The 27,026-nt window shown below is 35.0% G+C and overlaps 1 protein-coding gene across 3 annotated transcripts in view; it reads right to left on the bottom strand.

Moving 5' to 3' along the window:
* Positions 1 to 27,026, bottom strand: part of GPATCH8 (G-patch domain containing 8) — a 69,325-nt gene that overhangs the window by 28,687 nt on the left and 13,612 nt on the right. Inside the window, exons 1-3 of one of the 3 annotated variants that reach the window (XM_016202084.2) lie at positions 21,389 to 21,469; positions 20,437 to 20,471; positions 12,541 to 12,613 (exon numbers count right to left, since the gene is read on the bottom strand). Coding sequence is in view for 1 of the 3 variants with exons in the window: in XM_016202083.2 (XP_016057569.2) it covers positions 12,541 to 12,613; positions 21,389 to 21,463 (148 nt within the window). In the remaining 2 variants the exon portion in view is untranslated. Of the gene's footprint in view, positions 1 to 12,540; positions 12,614 to 15,323; positions 15,342 to 20,436; positions 20,472 to 21,388; positions 21,470 to 27,026 lie in introns of those variants that run through there. The other 2 variants (XM_016202086.2, XM_016202083.2) reach the window with 2 other exon arrangements.

Here is a 27,026-nt window from a genome sequence, read left to right as displayed (position 1 = left end):
GGTTCAAGGTGGGACTTTTCCTTAAAAATAACACTAAAGACAGATCAGCTGGACAGTGATGAAGTCATTTGCTTCACTAAAAGAACTCTTAAGAGGATTTGAGGGGCAGGGAGGAAAGTCATCAAGACCTTCCTAAAAATATATATAATAAGTAAAAGGTCTAGAAAATAACCTTAGATCTTCAGTGCCTGAAAAACTATCTGCATTTGAGTTCTGCTATTAATGAATAAAACTCTTGAATTAGCTTTCCTTACAACTTTATTGTCTTTTAATGAAGTCTTCTTTCCAGGCCTGCCAACATCTTTCTGCAAACAACAAAGTCAAGCCTTGAACTATACAAGGAACTCCACAGAAAGTGGCATCAGCTAGTCCACTCAGAGATAACAAATAGAAAATAAAAAGTTTGGCTTTAAAAACAATCTGAAAGTGACATTACTGTCCAGGCCAAGTAGTAATTTCTTTCTATTATTAAAGAGGTTCCAAACCAATTAATAACCTCGGGGGGGGGGGGGCGGGGGACGGACACCAAATAATACATACAGAAAGAAATTAAAGCATTAAAAAAAAAATCCCTTCAATTTATTCATTTGTGATCACTGATAAATCCTATCATAAAAACATTGCTATGAAACACATGAATAACAACTTATAGCGATGAATTTCAAAAGATAGGTAGCAACAGAATGTTTGCTAATACGATATTCTCCAGAAAATTCAACTTCCTTTAAAAACAAGTTGAACTCTCTATCCAGGTCCCTATTTCTTGGTTTCTTGTAAAGGGGGCAAATATTTCTTAAAATCCATTAAGAAAATGGATTTCTTATTTTACTCCAAAGAAGGCAACTTCAACCAAAACTAAATACTTCCCTAAAATGAAACTGTCCTCCTCAGCCAAAGATCTATAGATGCTATGACTTTGATCTGGCCAACTAGAGAAGGGAAAGAGGAAAACATACCAAATCTAGAATGTGCCAATAATGAATTCATGTGATGAGGCAAAACCCGACATTTATATTTTAAAAGCAAAACTTTAAATATACACCTATCAAATTATGTTGTACACCTAGAACTCACATAATGTTGTATGTTAATTATATCTCAATAAAAATTTTATGAAGAGAAAAAAACTTTAAATGTTTCATTGACCAACTAGAATTGTACTTTCTGTATTTTAAAAGGCAGTTTTACTTCTACAATGACAAAAGTGCTAAAATAATCATATATACATCTCTGGCTAAAGTGTAAAGGTATTATTATAAGTGGAGAATAGGCCAAAAATAAAAATCCACTGCTTGCCCATAGCCACTCTGTTTCTAAGAACAATACCTTATGAATTAGTTTTGATTTTAAAAGTTAGGGATATACCAATCTACAAAATTGGCCCAAAGACCTGGAATGTAGAGAAATAACGTTTTTTGAGAAATACTATTTTTAAAGAGACAAAATCCAGGAATAGAACAATTGGGAAAAACATATTAAAGGAAACCAAAATCTGGTAATCACCTACACTGAAGGCACATGACTTCCTATACAAATAAATTAGAAATGAAGAAGCTTCTGAAGTGATTAAAAACTGGTTGGATAGTCAACAGATGTAAGAACACAATTTATCTCTACTGCCTTTCCCCTTACTAAGACTCATTCAACAACAACTATTTATTACAAATACTTATTGAATTGTCACTACATATCAGGCACTGTGGAAGGCACTGGGCATATGGCAGTGATCAAAATAAAGTCCTACACTCCATGTATTACCTATAATTAGAAAAAATAATCTTACCACTTTAAACTTCTGGCACGAGGGGGGGAGGACAGAACACTTGTGGAGCCAATGCATACATGGTTCAAAAGCTTAAAAATGTCTGAAGTTGTCCTTTAAAGATGTCTAAAATTGCTTTTAAAGATTAACCCTAATAAAGCAAAAGTAAACATAAAATCCACATAAAAGTAAAAAAATCTTCTTCCAAAAGGCCATTAAACTGATAAACCTGACCTAACATCTTTAAATCTATTTCTTACTTTTCAAGTGACTCAAATATGTATGTGAAAATCAAGAATACAAAATTAGGATGACTATTCTCTGACTTGCAAAACTATCCAAAATAGGTCTCTATAGTGAGCTATGTGTTAGTGCATTTGAATATAATTTCACTTATTAAAATGGTGATTACATACAATTTTGAGAAACACCGAGTAAAAAATGGTACATGTATTTCCAAATCAAAGTTTCACTTTTTTTTAAAAATGTCTTTATTGATTTCAGAGAGAGGGAGAGGGAGAGGGAGAGAGAGAGAGAGAGAGATAGAAACATCAATGATGTGAGAGTCATTGATCGGCTGCCTCCTGCACACCCCCGACTGGGGATCGAGCCCACAACCCGGGCATGTGCCCTGACTGGGAATCTAACCTCAATCTCCTGGATCATAGGTCAATGCTCGACCACTGAACCACGTCACTTGGGCCAAAGTTTCACTTTTGCAAACTTCTGAAACTGATAATCTTCATAGCATAAAAACAATTACTTTAGCATCACTGAGGTATTTTTTCTTAGTAACCATAACATGATATATGCTACCTCTCAGGAAACATTAACTGGAAACATCAAGCGCATTAATTATTCCCTATAGTTTCTACTTAAAAAAAGAAAAAAGACTTCCTACTCAAAACAGAATTCAAATTCTCCAGTACTAAAAAACTAATTATATTCTTGCTATAGCCTGTTTAGTGATCTATACAACAACCAGATTAATTTGATTTTCAAATACAGAGGTTTTCTAAAGACGGAGTTTAACTATGACCTAAAGGACATCCTTCCATTCTTTCCGAAGTATCAGAGCTAGCTTTCTAGGATAAAGTAGCTCAATTTTAATCATATAATCTAATATATTAATAAACAGGGACAGAAAAGAGGCAAAAAGACTTTAGTCAAGTATTATGGAATCAGGATGTTATTAATTAAGCGAGGAAAGGGTATCTCATCCAGGGATGACATGAGATAGTCAAGCCTTAGGAGAGGTAATAAAGGGAATTCAGGAGCACTTTCAATTAAAAAAAAAAAAAAAAAATCACCTAAAGGAAAATTATACTTTTACTCCAGATAAGACTGTTTTGGCAAAAAATTATATCAACTCACTGAAGACTGTCTCACGCTAACCATAATTTTAAAATCAATTTGTTTTTTAAATGGAAAAACCAACTTAATAAATACAATTTCAGGGTAAATAACCCAAAACATGAGACTTAGGGAAGAGGGAAAAACAATGTTAGGCCTTTCATTAAAAAAAAAAAGAAGAAAAAAAAGAAGGGAAACACTTGTACCCTCAGTTTTACTTATGTTTGTATCCTAAATAACTGACACAGTATCTAAGATAGAGTGGCATTTAATTAAAAAGTATTTGTTGACTCAAGAGAATGAATATGTTCACAGTGGGTCTCAAATTCATTCAGGGTGGGGCGAAAGTAGATTTATAGTTGTTCATATGGAAAATAATACAATAATAAATAATAATACAAGAAAAACCTCTGTTTCACGTACTCACAACTGTAAACCAATCTTTGCCCCCCCTCTATTTAGTCATCCTGGCACTTTCTGCTTAATGCCACAAGATACTGATGATTTATAATTGTCTTGTAATTAAAGAATTATTTTATCAAATTGAACATCTGACTGTATTAAACGGGTCTCCGTAACTCAAAAAATATGCAAGCTATTTTAAAGAAATATCTGAGCCCAGCTGGCATGCTCAGAAGTTGAGCATCGACCTAGGATCCAAGAGATCGAGGTTTGATTCCTGGTCAGGATACATGCCCCAGGTTGCAGGCTCGATCCCCAGTAGGGTGCATGCAGGAGGCAGTGGATCAAGGACTCATAATTGATGTTTTTCTCTCTCTCTCTCCCTCTCCCTTCCTCTCTCTGAAATTAATGAAGACATATTAAAAAAAGAAATATTTGAGTCTTGCATTGCTATTCATTAGAGACTTGTTCAATTTGTTTTATCTATCATCACTTATTAGCAGTCAAGGAGAAGCAGGCATCGAATATTTAAGAAGTTAGACTTAATGGTTTCTAAGGTTCACTTTAATTCTTGAGTTTGAAGAGTGAAAAATGTTTGAGTAGAAAATATTTGGGGGAAATCTGTAGATACGTAGTTAGTTCTGTGGTAATGTAATAATCCAACAATCCAATGCCGCCTTAGAGGTGTATTCTCTTAGTGTTAGGTTTTCCATAACAAGAATTTTTTACTATTCCAGGACCACACTATAACTGCCCCCCGCCGCACCAGAAAAAGACTTTCCAGCTTCATTTTTAACTGCTCCTCTTTTACTTTCCACAATAACCCTCTCCCCAGTTCATTTTTATTATTTTCTTTCTATATATTTCTAGGGGGCCCCTTTAAAAAGCTGGGATACAAAATCTTAGTTCTCCAGTAAGAGACACTAAACATTCATCTCTAAACACCTCTTTTTTTTTAATCCTCACCAGAGGATATTTTTTCCATTGATTTTTAGAGAGTGGAAGGGAGGGAGGAGAAGAGAGGGAGGAGGGAGAGAAAGAGAGTGAGAAAGGAGGGAAAGAGAAAGATATCGATTAGTTGTCTCCTGCACTTGCCCGCTAGGGCAGGGGATTGAACCCCACTTCGAAGCTCTGGCTGACGCTCTAACCACTGAGGTACTCTAGCCAGGGGCTAAACACTTGTGTGACTTTTGACAATCAGAGCCAGGTCTGAGCAGCCTCTCCTGGGAAATGGAGGTATTATCCTAATTTTCAGGATTGTCATGCAGATCAAAAGAGATAACACACAGAAAATGCTTGGTAAACCATAAATTACTATATAGGATGTTGTTAAACTCTATCCCAGTCATCTCCTTACGGCTTTAGAAAATTAAAAAAACAATCTGTTTTCCTTTCATTTCCAAATTTGGCATTTTTGAAAATAAATATCTTATAATAAAGATACTCTAAAACAGAAACTGTGATATTTCTAATGTTTTACATAACATTTGGTGATAATGAAACAACCCTATTGATGGAGAAAATTATTATCCAGGATCAATAACCAAAGTACTATCCAAAAATCCTTCCCATATATCACTCCACTAACAAAATGGGTAACTACTGAGTTTGAAAAGCAATGTTATACAAATATTAAGTCCTAGCCAGGAGAATGAACCTAAAAATGCATAATGTTAGCAGGACCTTCTGCAAATTAAACATATACTACAAGTCATCTAAGAAAATAAATTTTGCCTAAGCAAAATAAACATTGTCAAAATGCTTACTATTTTACTGTTATCATCACCTGGAGGAAGATAATAGCATCCATGTATGTAAATAGGAAGTATTAAGTGTGGTATGTCTAATTTGTAATAGATGAAGTCCATATGGAATGTCTCAGTAAATTCAGAAAGTCAAGTACATCGAAATTTCTCAAAAATCCTATTATTTCCTTTGAAGTCTCTGCTAAGAGCTCAGAGACCTTAGGTCACTCCTAGAAATTCTTTTACACTTCTATAGCCTATGATTCTAAAGAGTTTTAAAAGCATTTCTGTCTCCTCTTAGTTCCTATTTATCAAATATTAGTTGATCAGTGAGTTTTTGTATTTTCAACTATTTCCACCTGATTAGACTATTGTACTTACAGAGAAATCACTAACACCATATACTATTTATTGCTCATTTAAAAAGTTTCTTGAGCCCAGCCGGGCATGGCTCAGCTGTTGAGCGTCAGCCTAGGATCCAGGTGATCGGGGTTTGATTCCCGGTCAGGGAACATGCACGGGTTGCGGGCCCGATCCCCAGTCGGGGGCGTGCAGGACGCGGCTGATCAATGACTCTCATCATTGATGTTTCTATCTCTCTCTCCCCCTCTCCCTTCCTCTGTCTGAAATCTATATTTAAAAAAAAAAAAAGTTTCTTGAACACTCCACTTTCTTGCCTAAGAAACAATTTCTACATAAACCAGTTTCATTTTAATCACACAAATTAACCTAGGGCAAGAAGTTCATATGTTAACGAGGTAGGGAACAATGAAAATCAAGCTAAGGATAAGACTATAAAGAAAAACAAACAGTCCTGGTGGGTGTGGCTCAGTTGACTGGAGCATCCTCCTGTACACCAAAATATGGCAGGTTTGATTCCCGGTCAGGGCACATACCTAGGCTGTAGATCCAATCCAGGCATATGTGGGAGATAACTGATTAATGTTTCTCTCCTCCCACCCTCCCACTTCCTCTCTCTAAAAATCAACAAAAAATATTGAAAGAAAAATAAATAGTATTAAACTAATTCAGGCCAAAAATCACTGACACATTTTGGATGAGTAAAAGAACCAACTGTCAACCCTACTTGCTATAATAAAGTAATTTTCTTAGAAGCCTGTTTTATTCATGTGGTCCAAAGCAAATTATGAGGGGAGCTTGCTTAAAATGTGAATTTACTGAATCCCACTCCAGACTTGCCGAGTTGTGCTGGTTGGGAATCTACATTTTTAACAAGTACCAAAGGTAATTCTGCTGCTTCACAAATGGAAAAAGCACTGGAGTAGAGATCAGAAAACTTGTGCTATAAACACAGCTCCTATCCTTAGTTGTTTGATCATGAATAAACACTTAAGTTTCTCAATTTATTAAGCGGCATCATCTCCCCTCTACATACTGAACAGGAAAGTGAGACAGTATACAGATGTAAAACATATATATACCATCATGTTTAATTCCCCCAAACACCCCAGATCTTTTTAGAATATGGGTATACCTGAGGGTATAGCAAGGTCACACTGTTTACTAGTTTCAGAACTCAAATTTAAACCCAAATCAAATTTCAAATGAGGTCACAAAGTGGCAACCAGTGGGTAAAATGTTTTGTTTATCCCAGATTATCTTAAACTTTGATCCAATATTTACCAATCAGGAAATTTCACCCCCCAAAAATCTGATTTCTGGTTTCTTTTTAAAAGTTGAGCAGCTCTGACAACCCTGAGACTATATTTCTACATGGCAACAATGAGCAGGAGCTAGCTCACACTCCTTTCCACTGTGTATGTTACCACATGGCCTCATCAGGTATCTGATTTGCATCTCCTACTCCAAAGTCTATGTTCCTTGCTCCTTCCTTCTGAGCTCCCACTGGGTTTTCTCTAGATTTTGTTTCCAAAATGCTGCTTACAATGCCTTCATACCCTACACAACAAGTACTTCCACACAAATGAGAATTCTGACTCTCAAGGAACTTAAAGCAACTTGTCAATTATTCAGATTGATCACATACTTAATTCTAAGCATGGAAGGGAATACACAAAAGTATGAAACATGGTCTCTAGCCTCAAGAAACCTTCAAAGTTGTACAGTAGTTTAAAAACAAGACTTGCTCTGACCGGTAGCTCAGTTGGTTAGAGCGTCGTCCCCATACACCAAGGTTTTGGGTTCGATCTCCAGACAGGGCCCAAAGAAGAATGAACCAATGAGTGCTTAAAGAAGTGGAATGACAAATCGATGTCTGTTTTTCTGTCTGTCTCTCTCTCCCCACCCTTCTTTCCTCTCTCTAAAATCAATTAGAAAAAAAGCATATCCTAAAAATAAATAAAATAAAAAACAAGACTTGGGGGACTAGAAAGTAATACTGGAGGGCAAGATGTCTTACCTACTCTGTCCAAGGCTTATGACAGTTATAGCTGATGTAGCTAGAATATATTATTAGCCCAATAAATATTTGTTGGTTGTCTTATTGATTGAACCTTACAGACAGGATGAGATGTAAAATAATATCAGACCCCATTCTTACTTTTTAAACTTTTGAAATACTTTAATAAACACTAAGGCAGAACAAAAGCTGAATAAGGGAAATTCAAGTACAAAAATAAACCCACCTTACAAAGTACAATTTTCTACCTTACCACAGATAATTTTGTTCTTGAGTCGCGATGCCCTATTCCCCAATCTACCTAGTGACAAGATATCTGCATTGTAGTCCCAAGAACTGGCACTCTTTGCAAAAACCTTGCATGGGTCAAAATAACTTTAAACATTAACAAAAAAAATCCTGAAGAGATCAGGTTTTAATGTTAAAGACGTTAGAGCCCTAAAACCAAATGAAAAGGAAAACTGAAAGTTAACAGTAAACTAGTAAATACAAAGAACTTACAAAGTCATGAGCCTAGAAATTCTATGCAGTGACTAGTCTATACAAACTATGGCAGCATTATCATTTTCACTAGAGCAACAGGGCTTTCTTCGGTGGTTACTTATAGCAAAGGACTGGTTCAATGAAAAAAAAAATCTGTCATGAGTTATCTCAATATGCCAAAAATGTGGCTATATTCTAGGTCAAATCATGTGGGTATTAGAGAAAGAGTTATGTAAGAGAAACCAGCACAATGTCTGTACACTGTTGAATCTGACACTAGAAAATAGAGCCATTTATAAGACAATTAAACTCGGCCCTTATTGTTGCAACAGAATAAGGGTTCCATTCATTTTGAAGAATGAAGACACTGTACTAGCCATTCAAAACTGACGGGCTTTGCACACAATGTGAATTTAAAAATGGTTAAGATGGCCCTGGCCCATGTGGCTCAGTAGGTTGGGCGTCATCACGTGCACCAGGAGGTTGCCAGTTCTATTCCCAGGTCAAGGGCACATGCCTGGGTTGCCTGCTCATTCCTGGTGGGGGTTGTGCAGGAGGCAACCAATTGATGTTGCTCTCTTTCTCTCCCTCTCCTTTCCCCTCTCTTGAAAAATCAATAAACTGTTCTTTAAAAAAATAAAAATTAAAAAAATGGTCAAGATGGTAATTTTGTTATGTATTTTTACCACAAGTAAAATGAAAATTTATCTTGTATTTTATTATATTTTTATTTTAGAGAGGGGGAGGGACAATGGAAAATTATTATTAATATTTTAAGAATACTTTAGAATTTTGGTTCTCTTGAGCTCCTTGAAAAGAGGAATTAGGTTTTATCCACAGAGGTCATTTCTATTTGCAGTGAGTTCCTGTGCTCCTGGGAAAACAAATTTAATGGTAATCAAACCTTTCTATCTCCCCCACCCCCCAAATAGGTTAATGCTTACTAATAAATATTAATTTGAAATATATTTATTAAACATCTCCTTTGTGTCACCACTGATTAGAATTTGTAGAAGTATAACATAAAAAGCAAAGGTTTTATAGACTGAAACATCCTGCTTCATGCTCTGTCCTCTTGCTCTCTTTCCAAAATGTATAACCTGTTTTTCACATTTTGGTAGCCATTTTAATGAAAATTTTCTGTTTTAGCTTTTTTCTTTAATGAAATATATTTCTTAAAAACATACTTTTTACTTTATGTGCTTCTCACGTTTACACTTGGTCCAGTGCTTCTATATGAAAGAAAGAGGAGGTTCCATATAGTGCAGCTGCTTGCTTTCTCATTCTCACAGTCTGAGGTTTTTCACTTGTTAAGTTGTTCAAGAAATGAACTGAAATTCTACCTGTTCAATCTGCTATGAAGCCCCCACTGTACCTTTAACTTCACAATTATGATGTCATTATACTGCATTACATTTATTTGTTGTATTTGTCTTTCTATTAGACGTGAGCCTCTGGAGGGTAGAGGCTATATATTCATCCTTGAACTCTCAAGACTTAGTATAGATCTGGCACATTTTAAGGATTCAACAAATGTATGCAGAATAAAAAACATATGAAAAGCAACAACGGAGATACATGTAAATACACAGCAATTATTATCATTTAGGAATTTATAGTCTAATGAAGATTACAAGACAGATAAACAGCCGGCTGGCATGGCTCAGCGGCTGAGCATCGACCTATGATCCAGGAGGTAGGGGTTCGATTTCCAGTCAGGGCACATGCCGGGGTTGACAGGTTGATCCCCAGTAGGGGGCGTGCAGGAGGCAACCGATCAACGACTCTCATCACTGATGTTTCTATCTCTCTCTCTGAAATCAATAAAGATATATTTTTTTAAAAAAAGACACATAAACATAAATTATACAAAGTAGAACATTAAAAATGCCACAAGAGAGAAACATAAAGTATAAGAAAAAATAAGGGAGGAAATTACAGTATTTTCTTTTTCCCTGGAGACCAATTATCAACAATCCCTATAAATGAGGCCAAGGTTCTTACCACTCAATCTAGCCTCAATTTTCTAGTGAATACATACAAACCTGTATCAATTATGATTGCTTCAAGTGCCCTAAGGTAAAAATATCACATTGAAAGCTATCTCTAATATTTTGGGACAGAATTAACTACTGTACATGTCAATTCTATAGTACTTGCATTTCTCACCACCATCACATCTTTCTAGGAGACAGAGTTTATATCCATTATGGCATATTAATTATAGCATAGGACTTGGCACCATTATTCTACCCCTTATTTGTTATATGATCTTGGGTAGAGTATTGCTCAGAATGTCAATTTCCTCATCTATAAAATAGGAATGATACCTACCACAAAGAAAACTTAAGTTAGATAATCCATGTGCAAACACTCAGTAAACACTTAATAAATCCTTATTACAAAGGATTAACAATACACCAGGGAACATGCATAAATTGACTGTACACTGTGCTTCATAGTTGCTGTGTTATTATCCTTTATATTTATACCTTCTGTTCCATTTCCACTGCTATTACTCTATCCTAGTCCCTCAACTCAAACCCAAACAACTTTCTAAATGGTTTTCCATCTTCTTCAGACATACTTTGACCAGACGAATATTTAACTTGTACTGCAAATTTCCTGGTTGGTATAATCGAAAGAACAGATCACAAATCAGAGAATTTGGAATAGGTTTCAGCACTATTACTAATATATTTTGGAACCTCAAATCTAAATTTCTTCATCTGTAAAATAAATTTTGATTAGCTTTAATATCTCTTGCTATAAAGTCTATACCTTTCCTCTGATCAAAAAATGCCCTTGGCTTACAAAATAAAGTTCCAAATTGGAGCAACCTTAAAGCCTTCCACATTCAGTGTAGTAAGTAACAGCATGGGTTTTGGAGTCAGAAAGACCAAAATTTGAATTCTGATACTGTCATTTACTGGTTGCTTATTCTTGGGCAACTTACAAAAAACTTCTCTAAACCTCAGTTTCTTCTGCAAAATGGGAATGGCAGTAATTATCTCACAGATTTGTTGTAAGAATTAAATGAGGTATCTGTTACGTGCTTAGCACGTAAATACTTCTTATGGGCTTAGCACATAAATACTCAGTAAGTACTAGATTTGTGCCTATTTGAATGCAATTTCCCATTACTGCCTTCTAGTTATGGTTTCCAAACTACTCCTGGTGACCTAGAACTTTACTTCAGCCAAAATAACTGTGGTTTCCTCTCCTCCCTTTTATATATTAATGTTCAACATTTAAAAAATATTTTGGGAGGTTCTGCTAAAAAAGAAGAAAAAAGAAAAGTATAACATCCACTGCCCTACGGGCATTCTCTGATCCAGCTAGCCATGTCTACTTTTTGCCAAATGTAATCACCTTTATTTGGTAATAACTATTATTCCTCCAGCCTTACTGTGATGTCTTCCCTAGTCATCACTCCTCTGAGCTACACACACACACACACACACACACACACACACACACACACACACACACACACACACACACACACACACACACACACACACACACGAGTTGATTAAGACTTCCCATTCAAATTATGGAAATCCATTTCCAAAATGCAAATAATTAAGTCAACAGTAGCACACCTCTCCCCAAAGACCCTTTTATACAAAGAGACCCTTCAGGAGCAGATGTGGGAGCACAATCATCCCATCTCACATGTGCAAAGAATCAACAACAGCTCTTGAATGTGAGGGAGCAAAAAGGTGAACGAAGTTGGCTGGTTTCCAATTAGCAAAAACTCAGAAGTAGAAATATTAGTACTCTGTTTTTATCCAAATGGTTAGTATAGTTACAAGAAAAAAAAATGTAATGGAAACGTTAAGCCATACATTTTCCACAGCCCAATCTGATTGGAACCTGAAAAATGGCCTCTCTGCTTCCATTTATGTTTCATATAAAATGGGTTAATTTTTCTCTCTACTATTACATAGAGTATGATTGCAGAGAAAAAGAGCCAAGGCAATAAATAGCTTCAGGGAAAATGGGGTGGGGGTAGTATAAAAGTTAAACTCTGCTACTGAATGGTTCTCTTTATAATACTGAAGCCACACTACATCACTAAATGACACAAAGCACACCCTGCTATGTATTTCTTTCATTCCACCCACTGGTTACTCCCACCAAAAAAAATGAAAACAGGTTGAGGTATACACAATATTTTTTACCAGAAAATATTCATGGCATAACAGCTTACTCTTATAAATTATTACCTTAATAGTGACTTAAAATACAGTTATAGGAAAAACAGACTATTCTGGGGGGGGTGGGGGGCTGGGAAACGACGACAACACCCAAACACTTAAAAAAGGACAACGAACATACTCAGGCACAAGATTTGCATCAGAAACATTGTTTTCTTTCTTTCTTTCTTTTTGTATATTTAAAAAACTTACCCTGAAGAGATTTTCCCAATCCCTGGCCCAGCTTCCACCCATGTTTCTGGAGTAAGCGATGTCCAATATTATCCTGACAGACAGAACAGAGAGACAAACCAAAAATATTCCAATAATATATTCTTCCCTTCCTATAGTGACATTTAAACAGGTGATGAGCAAGAGATAAGTCTACATATATGCATGCAAAAAGGTGCTAATAGTAGGGGGCAAATGTGCCCAATAAAGGGACATTAATGTAAAAAGAAATGCTGGCTGGTATTTTATATGAAAAGAATATAGGGAGTAAGGGTCCTTTCTGATGGTGTGCTGGGCAACTTTTGCACATAACATTTTTAAAAGGAGAAAAAGGGGAAGGGGAGAAGAGGGAAGAATACACTTATGAAGTTTAAAACTAACATTAAAAAAGCATAAAATCAAGGTACTTATACAATCATATCCACCACCTAGACAGCACCACTTTAAGATTTTTTTTAAAAGAAAATCTACATTGTGTTTAGTTATTTTGTTTATGTGTCAGGCTTTCATGATACAAAGTAAGTTGTAAGTGTAAGACTGCCCCACCACTAGAAATGAAAACACAATCAGAGCAAAATCCAGGCTAGATTTGATTGGTTTTTATATATATATATAAAATATAAATATTTAACTAGCATGCAGCCAATATTAAACTGAAAAAACAGTGAGGTTAGTAAAACAAGAAATTAAATTGATTAAACAGAAAAATAAAATGAGCTCAAGCACAGACTGAGTGATGCATTTCAACATGTAATCTAACAAAAATGCTAAAATGTTAGAATGAAACAGGCCTAGCAATAAGTTAACAGTAAAGAACCATTAGTGCATGTAGGGGGGAAAAACCAATATACATAATGTCTCATCTTCCTAGGAGCACACCAGGAAAGGTATTTCAATGTAAACTGTATGAAAAGACACCAGAAACAACAATTAAATGTCAGCAAATGTCAGCTTTTGTGTAAGGAGTCAAGATCTTAGAAACCTCTGCATACCTTTGTCCAATTCTTTGCTTTTTACAAATACTGTCCAGTATTAGAGACAAAGCTAAAATAACCATTAACTATGTCAGATAAAATGATGCTACTTGTCCAAATGAAGACATTTAAAAATTATAAACACAAAGTGTTCTATATCTAATAAAATGTAATTTCCATTAATATGGTATCACCACTTGAAAATAATCTCATTTCCTGAAATCAATTTATAAAGCTAACAAAACCATAAATCTCTATGTAAAAGTCAAACATACGAAACTGCTTTTTATCTTTAGCTCCTTATCAATGATAAAATGCTCTTTGGAGTTAGAAAGGAAAGAAAAAATTATTTTACTGTTACCTTCTCTGACAGAAAGTTAGAAGAGGAAGATTAAGCCTCCCCAATGCCTTTTTTTTTTTTTTTAAAGAACAATTTCCTTCTACAAGTTTAGGACAGCATATAAAGTGGAAAACTGGGCCGAGCAGCTGATTACTTCATTGATGGAGGAAAAAGAGATCAGGAGAGTCCTGGCCAGTGTGGCTCAACTGGTTGGGCGTCATCCCGATGCACTGAAAAGTTGCTGGTTTGATTCCAGATCAGGGCACAAGCCCCAGTTGTGGCCTCAATCCCTACTGTGTGTGTGTGGGGGGGGGGGGGCGGTAAAGAAGGCAGCCGACAGATGTTTAGCTATCACATGGATGTTTCTCTCTCTTTCAAAACAATAAAATAAATAGAAAATTTTAATAAAAAATTAAGAGATCAGCCCCAGCCAGTTTGGCTCAGTGGTTAGAGCATCAGCCCTCGGACTGAAGGGTTCCAGGTTTGATTCTGACCAAGGGCCGTACCTTGGTTGCAGGCTCAATCCCTGGCCCCAGTCAGCTCGAGACCGGGAGGCAACCAATCGATGTGTGTCTCTCTTACATTGATGTTTCTAACTCTCTTTCTCCCTCTTCCACTCACTCTGAAAAGCAATGGAAAAATACATCCTCAGATGAGGATTAAAAAAAGAGAGATTACGAGGCTTTAAAAAACAAAAATGAAGCAAAAGATAATGAAAAACTTGTTTCTAAAACAAAAGACACTGCTGTTTTCAAGATATATACATACTCTCACACAAAATCATCATGGTACACAAAAGATGACTGGAAATTTTTTTGCTAGGAACTGAAAGAATTAGAAAATGCTATGGTTATCCCAAGTGATGATGTTCATGTTATTAAACATCACAAATACTTAATCTAACACTGCTGCCTCTTTTTCCCTTCTCTCCTCCCAAATGAATTGTCAGGAAAAGCATCCCCTTAACAAGTACTGAGTACCTAAGTATTTGTAAAAAAAACCTCACTAAAAAAAACAAAAACGAAAGTCTTAGTACAAGCAATGTTAGCCAAAAATGAAAAGGTAAAGAGGCCTTTATTATACTACTATGAAAAGAAACTTACCTGTACATAAAAATCCTTATTTTATATCATAACTCCTACAATAGCTACAGAAAGGACAAGGAAAGCAGAACAACTCTAAGATTATGTAGTTGATTAGATTACTGTTTAATCTTTTAATAGACTAATGTTATAACTGTACTTGGCAAAGAGATTTAGGATATTAAACCATGCTGACAAAAATTGCTGCCCCCTTTTTTTTATTTAAGAAAACTCAATCTTTGGCTAAGTGGAGATGAGACATTATGCTGACTGTGTTATATTATGAATGCACTAAAATAAACAGACAGATGAAGCAGTATGCTATTTCCAAAAGCAGTGCAAGTGGAGTGAAAGCATTTCCATACGAACCTGGCTTTAAAAACTGGGCTGTCAAAAGAACAGTTAAATGTAACACAAAGTAAGAAACTGTCCATTCACTAATGGTCGTTTTTTTTTTTTTTTTTTTGTCTTGTTTTCAATTCACTGCTTGCAATTAATGTATTTACTAAAGAGTGAAAGCATAAGTAAATTCACGAGTCAAGACCAGCTGAGAGGTTCAAGAGCAGCGTGTTGTGGCTGACAACAGTGAAAGGAAAAGCAAATGTTAAAGGGAGAGGGAGAAAAAAGAAAAATTTAGGGTTATACACATTAGCACCACTTTTACAAAACCACTCAAGATGGCTGTCACTTTCTCAAAAAAGCTATTGATACAAAATGGTAGTGGCCTTTCTCCTCTAAAATTTTAGGTGAAAACTGTTCTTTAATTAAATCTACTTTCCCAAGTATGAATAGGGAATGAAATGTCAGGAATTATATTAAAATTATTAACATGCTACTACTCTATGTCCTTGTGATTATAAGAAAGGCAACAGAAAAAACAGATATATACCCAAGAACCTCTTAGATTCACCAACCTCCTAAATTAAGTGAATGACTAATAGAGAAAATCTGGACCCTTCCTTCATTCCAGACTACCTGCTTTTAGAGGAAAATAGGCAGCTCTATGACAATGCAGAAAGGGCTAGTATTCAGTATGGTCCCTTTTCCTACCAAAAAAAAGAAAAAAAGTTTTATAAACACTCGTCAAAAATCCAGTAGGTTTAAGGACGATGGGTAACACAGGAAGGCACACCAAAATAAATACCTTATACAAAGGAGAACAAAGCAGACTTGTCTACCTCTGAAATGATCAAAATGTTCATCGAACTTTCCCTGTAAAAGAACAAGGGGTTCAATTGGCAGACCGTTAATTAATCTACTCTCTCTGTCTAAGGCTGTGATTCTGCCAATTCTTCTCACAGATGTTATTTATAGCCCAAACAGGTAATATAGGCACAACAAAAGCAAGGACCACTAAATTTAGCTTCTAAAACAGTAACTACTACTATTTTAGTTACTACAATAGTGATTAAAATATCTTTCAGTTTTTAATTTTGAAACAGAATATATAATTTGGCCCTGGCTGGTGTGGCCCAGTTGGTTGGGCGTTGTCTCATGCACCACAAGGTTGTCAGCTCGACCCCCAGTAGGCAGAATGCAGGAGACAGCCAATCGATGTTTTGCTCTCACATCCATGTTTCTCTCTCTCTCCCTCTCCCTTCCTCTCTCTAAAATCAATTAAAAATCTTTTAAATATATATATATTTTAAAGAATATATAAAATTTGGGGTTTAATTATAATCTCACAGAACCAAAAATGAATGGAAATTTTTTTCTTTTTTAAACACAGTTGGTTATGACTAACAAAGGGACATGATAGCCTAATTTCAATGCACATGGAAGAAATACAGGGAAATACTAATTTTAAAATAATAAAGCCACTGAATTTTGCCAAAGGGTGGTAGGCAAAAAGCTGGTTTCCACAATCTACTAGTTATTCTCTATGCTCATGACTCCAAAATGGTGGCAGGGTGGAATTTTTTTTTTTTTTTGGTTAGGCATAAAGTTCTTAATTCTGGCTAAACCATGAAGCTGAGCTGAAAACCCAAACTATTTCTACCTAGATTACCTCAGTTAGCTTTTAAAACTTTTTTTTCTAGTTCAAAAGTTAAATGTATAATTAAAATGCTACATTTTTATCCTTTGTTCCCCTCTAAAATATGTGTGAGGATATAATTTTTAAATAAGGTCTTCGAAAAGTGTATTATAAGCAACTACCAATATGCTGAAAACACACCAGCAAAAAACCCCCCAAAACCCAAAAAACACCCATTATTAATTGTTTCAGTCATTCCTCAACATTTCTATTTATTAAATATCAGCTAGAGCCTGGCTGGGTGTGGCTCAGCGGTTGAGTGTCCACCTAGGATCCAGGCGATCGGAGTTTGATTCCCCGTCAGGGCACATGCCCAGGTTGCTGGCTCGATCCCCTGTCACGGGCGTGCAGGAGGCAGCTGATCAATGACTCTCTCACCATTGATGTTTCTATCTCTCTCTCTCCCTCTCCTTTCCTCTCTCTGAAATCAATAAAGATATATATATATATATACACACACACATATATATCAGGTAGAAAACTTTCCCAGGGAACTTTGCTCTGCTCCATAAAGCTGTATGCCATTCAGAATAACAACAATCATTTTGGCAATAGTACCACCAATCCGTATAATGGGTGTCTGCCAAAACACAGATAAAAATTTACTTTTTTGTATGGGGCGCATTTAAAATTTTTATAGAAAGAAATATAGTATTAATCATGTCTCAAGAAACTATACTACAATTATGTCAATGACTGAATATTAATTCCACATTGAATTTTCTTTTAGTTGACAGCCACATTCAATTTATACCATTTAGTCTATATTATACAGTGACAAAAATGGTTAAGTCTCTTGAGTGGATTGTAAGCTTTGCTGATTGTGTATTAAAGATTCTATAAGCAAAAAACAAATGCTACTAAGGTGAACCCATGCAAATAAGTTGTAAAAATTCCCAAAATGAAAAATCTATAGCTCACTACAGATGACACAATGAAGACTAGAGAGAAAAGCCATATAGTAATGCTACACCATTCAGCTCCAAGAAGCACATTATTTATAGTGCAGTCCACATATGGTCACTGCTAAATGTCAAATCAACAGTCTTACAGAGTTACAGTTTGGAACTAGTGGAGTCCACAGATCTAAACAGATATTTAACAGGACAAAACCCAATTACACATAGACTTCTAAATCCCTAGTGAGCAAAGTGAACATCAGCAACTGGAGTTTAAAAACTTACATTAATTTTTAAAACCTGCTTGGTCAACCTGACAACTATAAAGATAGGATTTTAATCAGCCAGGCAGAACAAAGACCAACGAACAGTTGATGGGTAGTTTTATTTCCAACTGCAACAATGACATATTTTAAGTCTATCATGCAGGCAGTTTGCCTTATGAATAGCTTAAAATCACTCTCCCATCTGATTTCTCATCTTTTTTCTTTGGTAAGGGTCATAAAAGGAACATATATCCTAAATCACACCGACCAATTCTTGGAACTATGGTAGAATCCTAGACTGGGCTGTCTATGGTTTTAGATTAAGTTTTATTTGTTTTCTAAATATTTTATCTTTAAGTATGTGCAGGTCATAATTATTAGGCTGGGACCTAAAAATTTCATTAAGCATAACTTAAAATTCAAGTTCTAAAAAGTGTTTGTAATAAGGGTAAAATGTTAATACTTTACACTTTCTAATTCATATAATCAAGTTGTCTACTGATATCTTTCATAATTTTCTTAGAACAATATTTTATTTTTGACCAGAAATTTTACTGAAACATATTTGGTTGGTTGAAATATAACTTTATAACAAAGATTATGAAATGCTTTACAAATGCTAGATTTTTAAGTGTTTTCAACATTTCCTAATTGAAATGAAAATATCTGTGTCATTTCACTAACAAATCTAAGCTTCAGAAGTACACTGAAAGCATAATGCATTATTGCATCTTTATATCTCATTTCCCACCTTGCTGGTTTGCAACAAATTTACCCTATTACAAAACAAAAAGAGCTTAATCCTATACTCACAATAACCTTTCAAACAGGCATATTCTTGGCACAAACCTGTGCAGAGACTTCCACGGTTACCAGCTGCTGCAGATTACCTTTGTTAAATAAAAAAAAATGACTAGACCTTTAGCTCCTGCAATGATCTGTAGACTCCCAAAGCTGCATATTTCCAGCCACTTTTGAGTTGCATGCTGTAGCAAAACAGTCAGCACCTCTCAATAGATATTGCTGCAGAGAAAGATTTTAATTCAGCAGATACTCTTTCTGTGTGTTAGAAACAACCTTTCCCCCTCTAGGAATAAGACAGCTCAATATAGCCAGCCAGTCATAAAACTAATATACATGTGGGAATTCCTTAGGTTATAGGACACTTCTTTTTGGGGCGGTGTGGGGGGACACATGACACTACCTACTTTAAAGTCAATCATTTTGAGTGTCTTTAAAAATTTTAAATTTATCCCCAAATGATTTGATAACAGAAATAAAATTCCCCTTATCTTGTGTGTCCCACCTTTATCTAGCATAATTTAGGCTATGAAGCTCCTCCTCCTCCTATCTAAACTACCACAGCACAAATAATTGATATATTTATGCATTTGGGAGTAAATTTATGTTAGAAGTATAATTTATTAATATAATTCTGTGAACATACACTTGTTTATTAAAAATTAAATATCCAGTCTGAATGCTGTACTGTTTGCTATTTTAAGTGGAGAAGACAATATTATTTAATAAATAAGGCATATATCAATTCCACTGCTACTCACTGACATTATTCAACAATGATTATTCAGACTGTCTTCTGATAGTGTTCTCCCTATGACATGTGCTGGAAAAAATCCTGGACAGTGTGAGAGTGAAAAGGTCGTTAGTCTCACATGCCAAAGGAACGAATGTTCCAAAACCCTTAAAATTAGCCCTAAAAGAAGGCTTTAAAAATGTTATACATCATTTAATTTAGTGCTTTAAAAAAATCTTTGTTGAGTATAGTGATAACAAATACTAGGCTGCAAATTTAGTCTAATTAAATTTCCTGCTACTTTCAGGTCAGAGTACTCACAGAATTGTATTAACCAATCATGTACCTTGGAGAATATGGTACTTGGGCCTTGCTTCTGACAGTTCTCGGTTTTTAAACTTTGACCCGAAGGAACTTTTAAATTAAAATAAAAAACTGACACAAAACAAGGCAAAAACTTCAGTGATTTTTTTTTTTAACTGAGCAAAATGGGCTTGGCATTTTATCCTTAAGTCAAAACACAAGACTGGACTTTCAGTACAACATCAGATGTGAATTCTCCCTCTGCAGCATTATCACATGCGTCATCAATTACTGCCATGCCTAAGTCTAGCATCATGCCAGCACGTTAAGACAGAAGGTACTATATGCAGTGTTCACTGGACCAGAAGAACAGAAATAAGGGGAAGTGGGGGAGAAAGAAACCCTAGAGAAGAAATTAAAAAAAGGCAGACCGTGCAATACAAACCAGATCATGGCTGCTTAGCTAATATGGGCCAACTGCTGTGGAAGAAAAATGTCGAACACCCCAAGTTGTGTAAATTTCTGTAAACATCTAAACACACACACAAACACACAACACCAACCTAATTTAGGAACATAAATATATGTTGATCCTTTACTATGGTACAGTTGTGAAAATAAAAGCTATGGTTAAAATACCTGTGCTTTCTAAATTGCCTTATTTTCCTGAGGGAGGAGAAGCAGCTAGTGTTTCTTAAAGGGAGAGAGGGGATGTCTTGACTATTATAAAGATTAAGATTCCCTCTTTAATCATTTTTCACTCAAGCTAAAATAACTCACTGAAACCTTTATTAAATGTAAATATGTACACTTAAGCACAAATATTAAATACTGACAATACTGACAAGTTTAGACATTTTAACAATGGACTGTAACCTGAAAATAAAGGGCTTCTCAAAATGAAAACAATGCTCAAAAATTAAGATTAAAAAAAAAAAAAAAAAGTCAAAAGAAAGAAATCTCCTTGTTGTATTGCTTTATATCAATATCCAAAACTAAACTGTGTGAAGAGATAGTAACTATTCCTAATGGAACATTATATGATTGTGTTGCCCAGGAAAGGTGAAGCTTTTAAAGGATCAAAATACATTTTACTCCTTTATTCAATTTACAAAAACACTAAACTTTTAACTTGCTATCTTTAATGGAATATCAGTATGGGCCAAATGATATTTTTTCATCAAAATTCTAAATTATTTCTAGATTTCAGACTGATATCCCAACATATTAAATATTAAATTATATCTCAAACTCTCTTTGATTACTGTCAGGCATGCACGAAAACAGCTCTAGACTGTACTATAAGTTAATAAGTTTAACTTCATTCACATCAAGTGTCACACGAACACTACCTAACTAGCTAGCTATGACCCCAAATTAAGCACTGATCATCTTACCGATTCAATAGGCTTGTCAAGTGATGCTTGTTCAATTTCCAAATGTCCTTCTTCATACTGATCAAAGTGATTACCCTGAAAAGATAAGACTACAGTTATTTTTTCAAAAGCAATCGAATGAGGGGTTATTTTTAACTTTTTTTCTTTTGTTGTAGATAACCAAAACTGACACAAATTCAGACTTTTAAAAAATCTGAACCAAAAAAAAAAAAAAAATCTGAACAATTTATCAGGAGTCCAGTAACATGAACTCTTCTTCCTATGACAAGCATCGAAACTGCGAACTAAAACACGCCCAACCATCTGGGATATTGACTTTCTTAGACTGACTGTATTAGGAAGACTACAGAATCTTAAAAACAAAGGACCATATTGTGTTTTAGTTTTCACAAACAACCTTGTACTAAAGAAAATATGTCATAGTAATAGAAGAATGCAAATAAAACCTATAATACTGTTCAATGCTGGTAACACTGCTTTTTACTGAAACTGCTAAAATATTCCATTTTAAATCATTAACACTTAACTCCCAAGATTTGAGGAATACAACAAAATCTGACACAGCATCCCAAATGCAGCTATTCCTCAAATGATTTGCCGAGATAAACATGCTTGTATAATACCATATTTGACCATAATCAGGCAAGCTATCACTGTAATCAGAGTAAATCAAAACAGTTCAATTGAAGATAAAGATAAGTTCCGATAGCTAGAGGTTCACCCTCATCATGGTTTTTTTCCTGAGTCCCCGGCTCCCCTAGAAAGGAAGAACTAGTAATTTGGCTTTAAATCAGAATATCAATTTTCTGCTTTCCTTCTTGTTACAAATTAAAGAGCATAAGGATTTGTGAGTCCTGAACTTATCAAAGTCAAAAGACCAGACTTCAGTCTAGCCTAAATTAATTAATTCAATGTGGAGTGGTATGACAATCTGAATGTTAACCTAACAAAAAGATACTCTGCTTTTCCAAGGTAAACTTTTAGTTGAATAAACTTTAACCATAGAGACCTGTACCATAATTTGCCACAATGTATCATAAATATATGCTTACTTGTTTCTCTCATCAGACCGTGAAGTCTTTTAGGACAAGAACAGTGTCTTGTTTACCTCTTACAATCCCCAAAACTCAACATAATGGGTAAACATTAGAGAACACTTAGGTGCCAAAATTGTATGGCAGTGATGAAAAAGTTCTGGAACTAGATAATGGTGGTGATAATGGCCCTGAAACATTGTCAGTGTATGTAATGCCACTGAACTGTATGCTTTTAAAATAGTTAACATTGTAACTTTTTAAAAAAATATATATATATATTTTAAATATATCTTTATTGATTTCAGAGAGAGGAGAGGAGAGGGAGAGAAAGAGAGAGAGACATCAATGATGAGAGAGTCACTGATTGGCTGCCTCCTGCAGGCCCCTCACTGGGGGATCGAGCCCGCAACCCGGGCAAGTGCCCTGACCGAGAATCGAACCCGGATCGCTTGGATCCTAGGTCAACGCTCAACCGCTGAGCCACGCCCGGCCGGGCTAACATTGTAATTTTTTAAAAAAATATGTCTTTATTAATTTCAGGAAGAAGGGAGAGGGGGAGAGAGAGAGAAACATCAATGATGTGAGAGTCATTGATCAGCTGCCTCCTGCACACCTCCTGCTGGGGATCAAGCCCACAACCCAGGCATATGCCTTAATGGGGAACTGAGCCTCGATCTCCTGGATCCTAGGTCTATGCTCAACCACTGAGCCACGCCTGCCAGGCAACATGGTAAATTTTATGTGTATTTTACCACTATAAATATAATAAAAATAAAATTGTGCATTCTTTCCAAAAAACAAAAGGAGTGCCCGGCCGGACGTGGCTCAGCAGTTGAGCGTCGACCTAGGATCCAGGCGATCGGGGTTCGATTCCTGGTCAGGGCACATGCCCGGGTTGTGGGCTCAATCAATGGCTCTCTCATCATTGATGTTTCTATCTCTCTCTCTCTCCCTCTCCTTTCCTCTCTCTGAAATCAATAAAGATATATTTAAAAAAAAAAAAAAGATAAATCAAAAAACAAAAGGAGTAACAATGGGTTTTTCAAAGACAAAAAAAAAAAAAGTAAATCTTAAAAAATAAAATAGGCCCTTGCTGGGTAGCTCAGTTGGTTAGAACTTCATCCTGATACACCAAAGTTGTGGGTTCTATTCTCAGTCATGGCACATACAAGAATCAACCAATGAATGCATAAATAAGTGGAACAACAAATCAATCTCTCTCTCAAATCAATAAATAAAAATAAATTTAAAAAAATTTTAAAAATAAGGATATAAGAGCAAGTATTCCAATACCGAGGAAAAGCCATCATCAACAAAAACTAAAAAAATTGGGGGGTTATCAATCATGAAAGTCTGTCTTAAATTAATCTCCAATATTTTGTCAAGTGATCTCTTAAAATAAAACCTTCCTCTTGGCATTTTAACTTCTATTGCAACATTTAAAAGAGTAAGTTACTTCAAAGATGTTAATTGCAAAATATTTCTAAATTCCTAAATGATAAACATTCAAATACTTAGATTAACTTAAACCTCACAATATTATAGACCAATGTCTAGCCAAATCTCATAATTCTCTTTTTCACTCTACAGCTTTCAATGATTTAATGATAAAAGAATCTCATCCTACCAACAACTGGGTACTTTTAAAGTAAATAAGCCTCTATAGTATTAAATTTAGGACAACCATGTTTTAAATCAAAAGAGAACTTTCCCAAAATTTATCACTATCGAAGATGACAACCTCTAGCACCAGTTGCTAAAGTATTCTAGAGCTGTCTATGCATGTTTTTTATTTTTATTTTTAAAAGTCTTTTATTTTGATGTACAGATCTATGAATTTTAATATAGGGAGGCACAATGTTCTAAAAAATTAAAGACATTGTTAGCACAAAGTTTCCTCTCCTGTAACACGAGATGACTGGACTAGGTAACATATCTAGGTATAAGATTAAAGTTCTACTTACAAGTTCAATCTAACAAATATCTGGAGAAAAGTATTTTACAAAAACACCCTTAATGGGCATAATTTATGAACAGTGCAAATAACCTTAAAAAGACTGAAAAAAGTAGGGGACAAGAGCAAGGCTGTGAAAGCATTGAGTCTTTACAGTGGTTAACTTAAAAAAAAAATCATCCTGTATGACCAGTCTCTTCTTTTTTTTATTTACATAAAAGGACACGTTAGTCTAACCTAACACATAATATTCATTAATTTTCTGTCATCTACTAGGAACTGTTCTGGCACAGTACATATCATATAGATGAAGAAAGAGTGCCTGGACTTAAGGAATATGCTTCATGGAGGAGACAGGTAAACAGTGATTGCAATCTAAGTGCCATGACAGAGGTGTAAATGAAAAGCTGGGGGAGCACAGACCAGAAGTATCAGGCAGGACTTCAAAGTGGAAGTGAGCTGGATCTTAGCCAGGTGCCAGGGAGGAGTGTGGGTGGAAGGGTACAAGGCTGGCTTTATAAGGCATTGGGTTTATTCTTTGATCTATCATTTACTCTGTGCAGCTAGTAGAGTGGTATATGATTTGTTTTTAAAAACTGTTTAATAGGATTTTTAAAAAAAGTAGTGGGTACTGAATATACAGAAAACAAAGGAGGAAATACATTAAGATAAAAGACAATGGAAATTTGGAGGGAACTGCCTTAAAGATTAGATAGCTCCTTCCTCAAAGAACGATAAGAACGACTATATTTGTTGGCCATTAAAGTGCTCAAAGAAGATATATGAAACTCTGTCGCTTTCTTTAACCAAAAGAATTAAGCATCCTTGGTTTTCCCCAAACCAGATCATTTAAAGCATATCTTTTTTTCTTGTAGGAACAATGTTAAATTTCAGATCCATGCCCCTAATGAAGTCTTTTATATCAAATAAATTATAGTGTACCTGACAGTGTCACAAACATAAATGAGTAAGTCAAAGAGTTTGCTTTAAAAGAGTAAACAAATATACAATAAAAATCAGACACAGGTTCTACTGTGCTATAGAGTATATACAGGTACTTATGGTAAATCAAAATATTTATTAAATTAGATCCAAAATTAATGACAATTATAACTAAAAATTTTGCCCTTTAGAAATTTTTAGAAACTGTCACAGCTAAGAAGATTCTAAAGAGACATGACAAATTTAATGTAGTATCTTGTATGGGATCCTGGAACAGAAAAAGAATATTAGGGGAACACTAAGGCTATCCGAATAAAGGATGGACTTTAAAGAATCATGTATCAATACTGCTGCATGAGTATGGTAACAAATGTGCCATACTAATTTAAGATGTTAACAACAGGGAAAACTGAATACAGAGTATATGAGGTATATGTATATAGGAACTCTGTACTGTCTTAGCAATCTTTCTGTAAATTTAAAACTGTCCTAAAATAACAGATTAAAAAAATAAAAAGTTTTGGGAAGGGTCAATACCACTCCATATACATAGCATGCATAGCTTCCTTTAGCTTTATAAAATACCTTCAGAAACTTTATTCTAACAAGTTTGTGAGATACTCAATACACCAGGTCCTCAACATCATTTCGTTCAGTCATTTCATTACAATGTTAATGAGATGCCGTAAGAAATTAACTCTTGTTCCTATCAATTAGCCTATTATGGCAGCAATTATCAACCCTTTTCATCTCATGGTACACATAAACTAATTACTAAAATGCTTTGGAACACCAAAAAATACAGTATTATGTTTTTTGCTGATCTGACCAAAAAAATAAAAAGGTATAATTCTGATTCATTCACACCGATGGCTACTGTTTTGTTGGCTGCTGTCATTTTACTTGACAATCTAAGGGAAAGAGCTCAGTGCTCCTGAATAAATAGTCAGATACTGCATGTTTTAAAAATTCTTGCAGCACACCAATGTGCCTTTTGTGGCACACTGGTGTGCTGCGGCAGACCTGTTGAAAATCAATAGCCTAAGGTAAAATTGGTTTCTTTGTAGGTTACTTTGTTTAAAGTCCCAGAACCTACAGATGGCATTCAGTGAGGACTCACTGTACAGGATTTGGGGATTTTTTAATCATTACTATTTTACAAATAAGTAATACAGAGATTGTTACCAATTCACAAAAGCTTCTGATTCTTAGTCTCATGTTCCCACCACTGTATTACACTACACAAAACTCAAAGATTAAAAAAAGTAATAGTAGCCTTGTTTCCATAATTCTGAAACAATATTCTCTGTAGAAAGGAGAATTAGTCAAAACCTTCTAGTTATCACCAAAGACACAGAGTGAGGAACTATTACAGATTAGAGACAAAAAATAACTAAATGCAATCAATGTAGAATCTTAGATGGGCTCCTAGAACAGAAAAAGGGCATTAGAGGAAAAATGGTAAAATTCAAGTAAGATCTATGGTTTAATTAATATTACTGTACCAAACTTAATTTCTTTGTTTTGATTAATTTCATTATGGTTACTGTATAGATATTGTAGTAGGGGAAGTTGGGTGAGTAGTATACCAAAACTCTATACTATTTTTGCAGTGATGCTATAAGTCTAAAAGGAGTTTAAAATAAAACGAAAAACAAAAGACTTTTAGTTATAGGATAATCTCTACTCATATTATTAACAGAAA

Source organism: Miniopterus natalensis, chromosome 17 (genome assembly GCF_054644295.1).
Source record: "Miniopterus natalensis isolate mMinNat1 chromosome 17, mMinNat1.hap1, whole genome shotgun sequence".
NCBI classification, from domain to species: Eukaryota; Metazoa; Chordata; class Mammalia; order Chiroptera; family Miniopteridae; genus Miniopterus; species Miniopterus natalensis.
The sequence above is the reverse complement of the archived record's forward strand: the minus strand, read 5'-3'. Positions and strand labels throughout refer to the sequence as shown.